At 47.6% G+C, this 13,026-nt stretch overlaps 1 protein-coding gene across 4 annotated transcripts in view; it reads right to left on the bottom strand.

The window, feature by feature from the left end:
• Positions 1 to 640: 640 nt before the first annotated feature.
• Positions 641 to 13,026, bottom strand: part of LOC108228460 (CSC1-like protein 2) — a 22,855-nt gene continuing 10,469 nt past the window's right edge. For 3 of the 4 annotated variants that reach the window (XM_037974578.1, XM_037974576.1, XM_037974579.1), the window contains 19 exons: positions 12,518 to 12,555; positions 12,204 to 12,346; positions 11,569 to 11,620; positions 8,361 to 8,469; positions 8,210 to 8,280; positions 8,027 to 8,107; positions 7,766 to 7,889; positions 7,545 to 7,678; positions 6,940 to 7,077; positions 6,708 to 6,861; positions 6,507 to 6,613; positions 6,029 to 6,115; positions 5,886 to 5,951; positions 5,272 to 5,434; positions 5,082 to 5,187; positions 4,840 to 5,007; positions 4,237 to 4,352; positions 4,082 to 4,165; positions 641 to 3,988 (listed from right to left, as the gene is read on the bottom strand). In XM_037974578.1, coding sequence (XP_037830506.1) covers positions 3,788 to 3,988; positions 4,082 to 4,165; positions 4,237 to 4,352; positions 4,840 to 5,007; positions 5,082 to 5,187; positions 5,272 to 5,434; positions 5,886 to 5,951; positions 6,029 to 6,115; positions 6,507 to 6,613; positions 6,708 to 6,861; positions 6,940 to 7,077; positions 7,545 to 7,678; positions 7,766 to 7,889; positions 8,027 to 8,107; positions 8,210 to 8,280; positions 8,361 to 8,469; positions 11,569 to 11,620; positions 12,204 to 12,346; positions 12,518 to 12,555 — 2,142 coding nt within the window. In that variant the 3' untranslated portion in view covers positions 641 to 3,787. The remainder of the gene's footprint in view (positions 3,989 to 4,081; positions 4,166 to 4,236; positions 4,353 to 4,839; positions 5,008 to 5,081; positions 5,188 to 5,271; positions 5,435 to 5,885; positions 5,952 to 6,028; positions 6,116 to 6,506; positions 6,614 to 6,707; positions 6,862 to 6,939; positions 7,078 to 7,544; positions 7,679 to 7,765; positions 7,890 to 8,026; positions 8,108 to 8,209; positions 8,281 to 8,360; positions 8,470 to 11,568; positions 11,621 to 12,203; positions 12,347 to 12,517; positions 12,556 to 13,026) is intronic. The other variant, XM_037974577.1, reaches the window with a different exon arrangement.

The raw sequence follows: 13,026 nt of genomic DNA, 5'->3' as shown, positions 1-13,026 counted from the left end.
GGTATTGGCACCCTTTGCTGCAAATCAATATGAAAACCCAATTTGGCTCACCTGTTGCAAATCACACATAAAGATCACTTGTGATGGACTGCCTCCACACATATGACATGAATTAACCAATGAATGATCATGAAGATATTCACTCAGCTATGCAAATCATGAAGGGGTGCCAATAATGGTGAGCAGGACTGCACATGAATAAACCTGTTAAACTGATCATGATAAACCATCAAGAATTGAGAAAGCTCCTCGGATGAGAAAAGAAACGTCTTCAGCTTCAAAATAAAAGTCCAATTGTTTTTGTTTTTTTAACATTTTTTGGATTTGTCATGTCCTGGATGACTGAGAATCTACACCAGATACCTCCCAATATAATCCTGATATTTCCTATAAATATTCCTGTTTCTGATGTTTTTGATATAGTCCCAGTATATTTATGTATTATGTGATTTAATCCTGTGTTCCCATTTTATTTCTGATTTGTTTCCGTTATATTCCCCATAAAATCCTGATCAGTTTCTGATATATTCCTGATTTTGATATGTTCTTTATAATCCTGATGTTCTCGATGAACACCTGTTATGGTTCTGATATGAGATCCCTGCAGGTGAGACTCCTGGTCTCTTCACAGACAGAAGGATTAGGCAGATGGGAACCAGTTTTATTGATCATGGAACATAAATAGGACAAATGTTTCACTGTACATTCCAGTAAAAATAAATAGTGTCACAACAATAAATTAAATTCAGAAATGAAGCTCAGAGTCGCTGCAGAAACAGAGTGGGGATAGTCTCTGATGGTGCACTTTAACGGCTTATTTACACACATTTTATTATTTTCTGCAGCTTCTGTCAATGTTTGTTTCACATTCTTCTTTTTACATTTCAGTAACTTCAGCAACAAGTTAAAAAAATTCATAACCTTCAACAGCATCGTCACAGCTTTGTCTTTAACACGTGTTCGGTATCAAATACTTCAGTCAGCGAGATACAAAAATATCACAGCCCTCACGCTTCAGCCCAGCTCCTCAGAACCCAAACCAGAACCGACCGGACCCATCAGGAGGCTGCTGAAACTAGAGAGAGCTGTGGTTCCTCAAGTCTGTTTGCATAAAGCGTGTCAGGTTTCAGGTCCGGCTGGACCGGGTCCAGACCTGGGTGAAGTTTTGGTTCTGATTAAATTTATTTTACATTTTTGGGTCTATCTTTTAAAGAGAGAATCGTTCCTCCATATGTTTCAGTTGTTAAGGTTTGAAGGTGCTGAGCTGAAGGTGGAGGGTCAGATTCGGACCTCAGACCAGCTTCCTGTGCGTACAATCAGGGCCGAACAACAACAACAACAACAACCGGACACAAACGCTGCAGGTTCTCCAGCATGCAGCCGCCGAACCAGAGACCACAGCGACCGGACGGCTGCAGCTTTCATAGTCCAGGTCTGTGCGAAACACACACCCACGCACACGCACACACACACCCACGCACACACTCACACACACACTCACACACACACACTGTACAGAACAAAAACAACAGGAGCAACAAAAACTGATGTAAACATTAAAATATGGGGAAAATCAACACCTGAGTCTTTTCTTCATCATCGAGTCACTGCAGGATGTTGCTGCTTCCTGTTGCCACGGAAACTAAAACTGGACCGCCATCAAACCGACGCAGACAGAAACATGAGCATCAGTGTAAATCTGTGTTTCCGAGCTGATTCGTTCACTAAGAAGCGTTAATCATAAAACGTGTCTGAAGGTCCTGCTGGGTTCTGTTCACACGGACCTGAACGAAAGACAAGCTACGAAACAATAAGTCGACTCCAGGCTACATCAGCTGCTGTTTGTCCTAAAGGTTCAAGGAAGGGGGGTCAGGGGGTCTCTGGTGGTTTGATCAGGCTCTGCCCATCACCTCATCCGAGTTTTCTTTAAATTTTATGAAACTGTCACTGGAGCAGCTGGCTGCAGGGCCACCTGCAGGAGATCTCCATGATCCGAACCGACCCGGGTCAACGATGGACCGCAGCGTGAAACAAAGACTAGAGACGTTCCCTTCGGACAGAACCAGCGGCGGCGACGCAGTAAAACCTGCTGACGTCAAACATGACAGTGAAGGAGACACTGATCTGAAGCCATGATCCCTTTGAGAAGCTCTGGAACCTGACGGTGATTCTGGGTGCCCAACATGAAGCAGGTTGGAGAACAATAAGCTACCACACACACACACAACAAACAGAACAGAAAACCTTTCCCTTGAGAGTCCTGAAAGTTTCAGGTGTCGGGGTAGACCGACCGGATGAAAAGCGCTGCTCTTCTGCGTCGACCCAACATCTGACCTCTGCTGCTGCTGGAAGAGTCCAAGTGTCCTAAAAAGAGTCCGACTGCTAAACCTACAAAGACACAAACGTCTCTGTTCCCTTGAATTTAAGGTACTCCAGGTGAAACGGAAACCAGAAAAGGAGGATTCCTCGTGTTGAGTCTGCTGGTTCAGGAACTGAACGCTCATCCAGCATCTTCTGAGATCAGGATGGAAACCCAGAGAACGGTTGACATCGTCCCGAGGAGCCGACGTCACGTTTACCAACATGCATGGAGAAGCTGGGCGGGTCGTCCGAAAACCAACAGGTCCAAGAAACCAAGGTAGACAAGAGTAAAGGGGAACAGAAGGACTGCTCCAAGTCCGGGGGGGCGAGGCGTCTACGTCTACAAAAACAGACAGCAGGAGGTTTTTTTACGGGTCTGGGACCAAGAAATGGAGCAACGTCCCGGGTTTATTTACTGGAGTCCACCAGACCAGAGCATCAACAGGTTCTAACAACCTACAGAACCATCAGGAGCCCAGATCCTGAGGATCTACAGAACCATTGGGGGTCCAGATCCTGAGGTCCAGCAGAACCATCGGGGGTCCAGATCCTGAGGATCTACAGAACCATCAGGAGCCCAGATCCTGAGGATCTACAGAACCATCAGGAGCCCAGATCCTGAGGATCTACAGAACCATCGGGGGTCCTGAGGATCTACAGAACCATCAGGAGCCCAGATCCTGAGGATCTACAGAACCATCGGGGGTCCTGAGGATCTACAGAACCATCAGGAGCACAGATCTTAAGGATCTACGGAACCATTGGGGGTCCAGATCCTGAGGATCTACAGAACCATCGGGGGTCCAGATCTTAAGGATCTACAGAACCATCGGGGGTCCAGATCCTGAGGTTCTACAGAACCATCGGGGGTCCAGATCTTAAGGACCTACAGAACCATCGGGGGTCCAGATCCTGAGATCCAGCAGAACCATCAGGGTCCAGATCCTGAGGTCCAGCAGAACCATCAGGGTCCAGATCCTGAGATCCAGCAGAACCATCAGGGTCCAGATCCTGAGGTCCAGCAGAACCATCAGGGTCCAGATCCTGAGATCCAGCAGAACCATCAGGGTCCAGATCCTGAGGTCCAGCAGAACCATCAGGGTCCAGATCCTGAGGTCCAGCAGAACCATCAGGGTCCAGACGCAGAAGCGAACAAACAGGATCCAGCACAGGCACCGGTTAGAACCCCCCCAGCAGAGAACAGACAGCTTTTGGCTTGGCGGTTATGTACAGTGACTTCCTGCTGACGGCTGAATGGTGGCGAGCTGGCGCCGGCATCAAAAGTCAGGGTCAAGTCTTCAGGCTGAGAGGGGGCGGAGCTAACCAAGCCAGACTACTGTCTGAGTGCGAGCAGTGAATCTCCAGTCAGCTTTATTTTTAACTGAAGCGTGGCTAGCCCCGCCCCTCCCTCTAGCTCCACCCCCAGCTACTGGTGGACCTCGTTGGCGATCAGACTGTCCTCCCCCGACTGGAAATCCGCCTCGTTGATGCTGTTCCCTCCGTTCAGCATCTCCTCGTCCTGCGACGAGCCCCGGTCCTCCTCGCTGCTGGCGCCGCCCGGCTCGTCCGAGTTCGGGTCCTGGAGAACCTGAGCGATGTACATCTGCTGCTGCTGCGCCTGCTGCTGCTGGACACACAGAACCACCACCGGGTCAACGGGACCGAAACCACTCCAGAACGATGACCAGGAACCGGAGAAGCTTGGAGCGACAGAACTCACCTGGGATTTGGAGGTCGGTGAGGATGAAGGTCGAGCAGGACGTCCATTCTTCATAGCATCCGCCTCATTGTCCTTGGTGTCGATCTAAGTCAGAGACACTCGGAGTGAGACAGAGAACCAGAACCGGTCCCACAGACTGCTGTGGTGGAACTCACCTTATAGTTGTGGGCGCTCAGGTACTTGAAGTGTCCGAAGCAGACATGGGACAGGCAGACCACGATGGTGATAATCAGCACCACCAGCGTGAACATGGAGGTCGGAGTCTCAAAGCCTGGTGGCAGTTAGAATCAGACACCAGTTACTAACCAGGAACTAGTTACTAACCAGGAATTAGTTACTAACCAGGAATTAGTTACTAACCGGGAACTAGTTACTAACCGGGAACCAGTCACTAACCAGGAACTAGTTACTAACCAGGAACCAGTCACTAACCAGGAACTAGTCACTAACCAGGAACTAGTTACTAACCAGGAACTAGTTACTACCCGGGAACTAGCCAGTGACCGGGAACTAGTTACTAACCGGGAAAGAGTCACTAACCAGGAACTAGTTACTAACCAGGAACTAGTTACTAACCAGTTGGCTAAACTTCGCTGAAGTTTAAGCTTGAAGGAGATTTTTAACAAAAGACGATAGTTTTAAACTAATCTGCCTTTTTATTAACAGGTAGGAGAGTGGGCACTAACCCGTCACCTGACAGGTGAGTTAGCAGGCACTAACCCGTCACCTGAGATGGTCCAGCAGGGGGTGCTGCTCACCTGTTCGTACGGTGGAGAAGAAGAGCAGCCAGAAGAGGCAGAGGATGGGCGCGGCGACCACCTGAGTGACAGCTCCTGAGTGGATCTTCTTGTCCAGTTTGGAGGGCAGGTAGGCGTAGTACATGTTGTACCTGTCCACCAGGTGTTTCAGCAGCATGTACATGAGACCTGCGGGGGACAGGTGAGCTGAGTACACCTGCTCAGGAAGCTGACTCGGGTACCGTACCGTGTGCGGGACTGACCAAAGGGGACGATGATGGGGCAGGTGATGCTGTAGGCCATCACCACCGTGAAGACGTTCATCATCCAGGCGTACGCCGCTCCGAACTGGAACTCGTAGGCCTGGTGCTGCAGAGAGGACAGAGGTGGAGTCAGACAGCATTCAGAACATTTAACCCCGCCCACTTCCTCCCTGCCAGCGGCCGGCCTCACCCTCTTCACGTTCCGGCGGTCGGCAGCGGAGCGAGCCAGGCAGAGGCGGATCATGTACATGAGCAGACCAGGGATCCTCAGCAGGTCCATGGCGTTCCCGATGAAGGCTGACGCGATGACGTAGTTGACAAAGAAAGCTCCGTTATCCGGCAAGAAGACGCACCTGAAGGAGACGTTCCATTAATTCATCACTGATGAACTAAACCTAAAGTTTCCTCCTAACATTTATCCACAAATCCTTCTCTGCCTTCCTGATGAGGAGCTCAGGCTCAGGGTTCTTTCAAAACCAAACCGGACCACAAAGAACCTCAAAAACACCAGAATTTTTTTACCAGTTGGAGAGTGTGAACCTCTGACCTCTGACCCAGACATTCTGCTGAATACACCAACACCTCCGCTGCCAGGTGTCGGGACAGAACCCCCCTCCCCCCCTGAGTGGAACCTGGAGCAGCACCTCTGCAGTAAACTGTTCCTCTCTGAGGTTCATGTGACTCAGTGGGAACACGGCTGAAAACAAGCAGCTGCAGCTGCTGATAAACCAAATGAAACTCACGCAGATGTTCAGGGTTTGGACCGGCTTTCTGTGGTTCTAAATCAGAAAAAAAGGAACTTACTCAAATCTGATTTTAGCATCAGCCAGGAACTTCTTATCGAACAGCCAGCGAAAGAAAACGTCCAGACTGGAGAAGGAGACGGATGAGTGAGAGACGGCAGACGTGGAGGGTCTCTGAGGACAAGCAAAGAAAAAGTCTCCTACCTGCTGAGTCCAAGAGACGGCAGCAGCAGAACCATGAAGATCAAGAAGGTGTAACACTTGTGCATCGTAGTCCTGTTCTCTCCAGACCTGCAGGAACAGATGTTCTGATCAGGGTTCTACCTGGACTCAGACTTCAGGGGTCGGGTTCTACCTGGACTCAGACTTCAGGGGTCGGGTTCTACCTGGACTCAGACTTCAGGGGTCGGGTTCTACCTGGACTCTGACTTCAGGGGTCGGGTTCTACCTGGACTCTGACTTCAGGGGTCTGGTTCTACCTGGACTCTGACTTCAGGGGTCTGGTTCTACCTGGACTCTGACTTCAGGGGTCTGGTTCTACCTGGACTCAGACCTCAGGGGTCGGGTTCTACCTGGACTCAGACTTCAGGGGTCTGGTTCTACCTGGACTCAGACCTCAGGGGTCTGGTTCTAACTGGACTCTGACTTGGGTTCAGGACTGTGGAAGATGAGGTAGCGGTACCTGGTCCAATGAGCTTCAAAGAAAGCAGAGTAGTAAACGATGGTGGGCAGCAGAGCAGAAAAGGCCCACAGCAGCAGTGTGGGGAAGAACTGCGTGACGATCGGGTTCTGTAAACAAACAAACAAACAAACAAACAGAGTCAGAGCTGAAGGACAGCCGAACCAGGGGATGAACAGGCTCACTGCAGCTGATGCTCCTCACGTTCAGATACTCCACAGGCTTGGTGACGTTGAACTTGTCCATGGTGGAGATGATGATGGCGGGCGTGGTGAGGAAGAAGAGCAAGATGAAGAGGATGCAGTTAATGATGAAGCAGCGGATCCACCAGGAGATCCCGCCCAGAGATAAGTTCTCCCTGCAGGACGTTAATGAGACATCAGTTGGTGCATTCAGAACAGGTGTGGTCTGACGTGGGCGGGGTTTGTTAACGTACCAGCGGACGTTCTGCGGGTCGGGCGCGTACGAAACGCTCCAGTTGTAAACATGAAGGACTTCGCTGAACTGAGAGGAACGAGGCTCCAGCTGACAGCGACAACCCTGGACCTGACAGGCGTTAAAGTCCTTCAAGATGCTGGAAAAACAAAGGGGCGGAGTCAGAGAGGACAGGTGCTGGGGGGACACAGAGGACAGGTGTTAGGGGCGGAGTCAGAGAGGACAGGTGCTTGGGGGACACAGAGGACAGGTCAGACAGGGATGTGTTTTTAGGTGAGGAAGAGTCGGCTCGGTTTGATCGGACCTGAAGATTCAGGCAGAACCTGAACATGAAGGTTTCAGCAGGTGGAACAGAGCGAAGCTTGGATCCACCGAACCTCCTGAACGTTTTTACTCTGTTAGTTAAATTCATTCCTGGTAAATTTGTCCTTCTCTTCATTTTATGGTAAAATGAGGTTTAAATACTCAGTCAGCTCAACGCTTGCAGATTTAAAATAAATAAATGTACAGCAACTAAACTCAAACTGGAAGGCTTGGAGACATCTGGGGACATTTCAGGGAGGAGTTACCAGGAGGTGTGTGTGTGTGGGAGGGGGCGTGGCTTACATGGCGGTCATGGCCTCGTTCTGGAAGGTGACGAAGGCCATGCCCAGCGGTTTGGTGTGGACCTTCTCCTTCTCCTTCCTGTACTCCTCTTTCAGCTTGGCCTCCCTCTTCGTGTAGAAGCTGACCGCCTCTTCCTGCGGGACAAATAAAAACACGCCAACATTCAGGAAGTCTTCCTTAATGACCCGAGCCCGGACAGCTGGGAGGCTGATGAGCGTCACCTCCTCGCAGCCGGTGATGGCGCAGCAGCACAGGTGTCCACAGGGTTTGGGGTTGATCATGGTGGGAACGTGTTCCTTCGCCATCAGGTCAGTGAAGAACTTCTTACTGCGCTCCGTCTTCTTCCTGCCAACAGAAACACACAGACGTTAAAGCCACTCAGCCTTTTAAACTCCTGAATGTTCCAGCATCCAGAACTGCTAGACGGGACGTGAAGGAGCAGGAAGTAGGGTCAAGACTCAGGAGTGTATCCCAGCATGCACCTCTCAGCATTCAGAGACATCAGTTTGGCCACATTGTAGCAGATCCGAGCCTCCAACACGGTGCAGTTCTCATACGCCTGCCTGCAGGACAGACAGAGGAGGAAGAGGTCAAACCAACCAGCTGCTCAGAACCAGAACCAGAACCAGAACCAGTCCAGTCTCAGAAACTACCAGCAAACTTACTCAAAGTGCTGCTTGATCTGACTCTCCTCAGCATACTTAGAAATGCCGTTAATGAATAAAGTGCGTTTCACCTGCAAGACAAAAAACTGGGGTTAATGAACATTTACAGGTTCAGTCCGGTCCAGATTCAGTTCTGGACCTCTTTGCCTACCAGGTCGTCCTCCTTGTAGTGCATCTTGGACGTGTGTCTCCTCATGCTGTAGACGGTCAGCAGCAGATACATGAAGGCAAACGTAGTGTGGAGCCACAGCAGATTGGTTCTAAAATCATAAGAAACAGATTTTTACTTCACACTATGAAACCAACAGATACTGTGTCTGACATACTTACTGTAGTACTGTACAGTGATGATATATTTACTGTAGTACTGTGCTGACATACTTACTGTAGTACTGTACAGTGATGATATATTTACTGTAGTACTGTGCTGACAGATTTACTGTAGTACTGTGCAGTGCTGACAGATTTACTGTAGTACTGTGCAGTGATGATATATTTACTGTAGTACTGTGCTGACAGATTTACTGTAGTACTGTGCAGTGCTGACAGATTTACTGTAGTACTGTGCAGTGCTGACAGATTTACTGTAGTACTGTGCAGTGATGATATATTTACTGTAGTACTGTGCTGACAGATTTACTGTAGTACTGTGCAGTGCTGACAGATTTACTGTAGTACTGTGCAGTGCTGACAGATTTACTGTAGTACTGTGCAGTGATGATATATTTACTGTAGTACTGTGCTGACAGATTTACTGTAGTACTGTGCAGTGCTGACAGATTTACTGTAGTACTGTGCAGTGCTGACAGATTTACTGTAGTACTGTGCAGTGATGATATATTTACTGTAGTACTGTGCTGACAGATTTACTGTAGTACTGTGCAGTGCTGACAGATTTACTGTAGTACTGTGCAGTGCTGACAGATTTACTGTAGTACTGTGCAGTGATGATATATTTACTGTAGTACTGTGCTGACAGATTTACTGTAGTACTGTGCAGTGCTGACAGATTTACTGTAGTACTGTGCAGTGCTGACAGATTTACTGTAGTACTGTGCAGTGATGATATATTTACTGTAGTACTGTGCTGACAGATTTACTGTAGTACTGTGCAGTGCTGACAGATTTACTGTAGTACTGTGCAGTGCTGACAGATTTACTGTAGTACTGTGCAGTGATGATATATTTACTGTAGTACTGTGCTGACAGATTTACTGTAGTACTGTGCAGTGCTGACAGATTTACTGTAGTACTGTGCAGTGCTGACAGATTTACTGTAGTACTGTGCAGTGATGATATATTTACTGTAGTACTGTGCTGACAGATTTACTGTAGTACTGTGCAGTGCTGACAGATTTACTGTAGTACTGTGCAGTGCTGACAGATTTACTGTAGTACTGTGCAGTGATGATATATTTACTGTAGTACTGTGCTGACAGATTTACTGTAGTACTGTGCAGTGCTGACAGATTTACTGTAGTACTGTGCAGTGCTGACAGATTTACTGTAGTACTGTGCAGTGATGATATATTTACTGTAGTACTGTGCTGACAGATTTACTGTAGTACTGTGCAGTGCTGACAGATTTACTGTAGTACTGTGCAGTGCTGACAGATTTACTGTAGTACTGTGCAGTGATGATATATTTACTGTAGTACTGTGCTGACAGATTTACTGTAGTACTGTGCAGTGCTGACAGATTTACTGTAGTACTGTGCAGTGCTGACAGATTTACTGTAGTACTGTGCAGTGATGATATATTTACTGTAGTACTGTGCTGACAGATTTACTGTAGTACTGTGCAGTGCTGACAGATTTACTGTAGTACTGTGCAGTGCTGACAGATTTACTGTAGTACTGTGCAGTGATGATATATTTACTGTAGTACTGTGCTGACAGATTTACTGTAGTACTGTGCAGTGCTGACAGATTTACTGTAGTACTGTGCAGTGCTGACAGATTTACTGTAGTACTGTGCAGTGATGATATATTTACTGTAGTACTGTGCTGACAGATTTACTGTAGTACTGTGCAGTGCTGACAGATTTACTGTAGTACTGTGCAGTGCTGACAGATTTACTGTAGTACTGTGCAGTGATGATATATTTACTGTAGTACTGTGCTGACAGATTTACTGTAGTACTGTGCAGTGCTGACAGATTTACTGTAGTACTGTGCAGTGCTGACAGATTTACTGTAGTACTGTGCAGTGATGATATATTTACTGTAGTACTGTGCTGACAGATTTACTGTAGTACTGTGCAGTGCTGACAGATTTACTGTAGTACTGTGCAGTGCTGACAGATTTACTGTAGTACTGTGCAGTGATGATATATTTACTGTAGTACTGTGCTGACAGATTTACTGTAGTACTGTGCAGTGCTGACAGATTTACTGTAGTACTGTGCAGTGCTGACAGATTTACTGTAGTACTGTGCAGTGATGATATATTTACTGTAGTACTGTGCTGACAGATTTACTGTAGTACTGTGCAGTGCTGACAGATTTACTGTAGTACTGTGCAGTGCTGACAGATTTACTGTAGTACTGTGCAGTGATGATATATTTACTGTAGTACTGTGCTGACAGATTTACTGTAGTACTGTGCAGTGCTGACAGATTTACTGTAGTACTGTGCAGTGCTGACAGATTTACTGTAGTACTGTGCAGTGATGATATATTTACTGTAGTACTGTGCTGACAGATTTACTGTAGTACTGTGCAGTGCTGACAGATTTACTGTAGTACTGTGCAGTGCTGACAGATTTACTGTAGTACTGTGCAGTGATGATATATTTACTGTAGTACTGTGCTGACAGATTTACTGTAGTACTGTGCAGTGCTGACAGATTTACTGTAGTACTGTGCAGTGCTGACAGATTTACTGTAGTACTGTGCAGTGATGATATATTTACTGTAGTACTGTGCTGACAGATTTACTGTAGTACTGTGCAGTGCTGACAGATTTACTGTAGTACTGTGCAGTGCTGACAGATTTACTGTAGTACTGTGCAGTGATGATATATTTACTGTAGTACTGTGCTGACAGATTTACTGTAGTACTGTGCAGTGCTGACAGATTTACTGTAGTACTGTGCAGTGCTGACAGATTTACTGTAGTACTGTGCAGGTATGATATATTTACTGTAGTACTGTGCAGGTATGATATTTTTACTGTAGTACTGTGCAGTGCTGACAGATTTACTGTAGTACTGTGCAGTGCTGACAGATTTACTGTAGTACTGTGCAGGTATGATATATTTACTGTAGTACTGTGCAGTGATGACAGATTTACTGCAGTAATTTAGCAGAAATTTCTTCATGAATACGAACGAAACATTTCATGTGTTCAGACTCACCCGGACTTCAGGTTGGCTATTGTGGTGCGTCCAAAGCTGTAGGCGTTGTTTTCTGGAAGAAAAGAGACAAATTTAATAGGAGACAGGACAGGTCCATCAGTACCAAACAGGTTTATAGACGAATACATAAAGTCAGGTTTCAAGGGTCAACGTCCTGTTGGACTTATCGTTGGACATATCTGATGACAGCTGTACACCTACCTGGAACCTGATCCACTGAGAAGATGCTTGGATTTGATCTGATTTGGTTCTAATCAGTCCTAAAAAATCTCAGTACCCAGAAACGGTGTGCACTGTCACCAAGGGATGGTTCTGGATTCAAAACTCATCAGAAGTGAGGTTCTACATTCAGTTCTACCGACCACAGTGACAACACTCCAACTGCTTCTAGTTCAGGTCCAGCTAAAACCACCATCAGACACCAGCCACAGGTCTACGGGAGTACAGAGCTCCTACGGCTCTGCCGCCACCACCTTTACCTTCTTTAGAAGGAGGTCCAGGAGCTCCTTGGCTCAGGAACGCATCTTTACTGATAATTCTGACTAAAACCAATCAGACACAGAACATCGTGAGAAGAATCCTGCAGACCAGAGTTCGTCTGCAGGTCTCACCTGAACCTCAGTGGCAGCTCTTACCCAGCAGGTCTCCGGAGAAGTTCACGGGCAGAATGATCCCGACGGACAGGACGCCGACGACAACCAGCAGGCCGATGATGTGTCGCTGGAAGGACAGGTAGTGCACGGCGTCCTCGCCACATTTCTCCCGGATCTCCTCGTCCCTGCAGCAGGAAGTCAGATGATCAGATCATCCTGGAAGCTGGGCTGTAAAATCACAAGCTTACAGATTTAAACGTGAGTTCACTGTCTGCAAAAACAGCAGGACACACGAGCACCTCCAGCATTCGATAAATGGAACAAAGAGATGAAATATTTGAGAGACTGATACTCACTTTATTCTGAAAATGGCCGTAAGCCACGAACAGAAGCCCTGAAAGCAAAACAGGAAGCTGCTTAAAACTCAGATGCAAACAGGAAACAGTTTAAATATGACAGGAGAGCACGAAGAGCAGAGAGCCATGATTTAGCCTGCTTCCTGTGAGGTCAGCTGGCAGGGCGGAGCCTCAGCTGACAGGGCGGCGCCTCAGCTGGCAGGGTGGAGACTCAGCTGACAGGGCGGGGCCTAAACTGACAGGGAGGAGCCTCAGCTGACAGGGCGGAGCCTCAAAAGATAGGACGGAGCCTCAGCTGACAGGGCGGGGCCTAAGCTAACTGCTGAAGGTGGAAGTTAAGGCTTTTAAAATTGATCCATCGGATCAAAATGGCAAGAATCAGAATGATAAAACTAAACACAGGGCATTAAAAGTCTCTAAACCTGGTCCTGTTGGAGCTCTAAACCTGGTCCTGTTGGAGCTCTAAACCCGGTCCTGTTGGAGCTCTAAACCTGGTCCTGTTGGAGCTC

This window comes from Kryptolebias marmoratus, linkage group LG3 (genome assembly GCF_001649575.2).
Source record: "Kryptolebias marmoratus isolate JLee-2015 linkage group LG3, ASM164957v2, whole genome shotgun sequence".
Classification (NCBI taxonomy): Eukaryota; Metazoa; Chordata; class Actinopteri; order Cyprinodontiformes; family Rivulidae; genus Kryptolebias; species Kryptolebias marmoratus.
The sequence above is the reverse complement of the archived record's forward strand: the minus strand, read 5'-3'. Positions and strand labels throughout refer to the sequence as shown.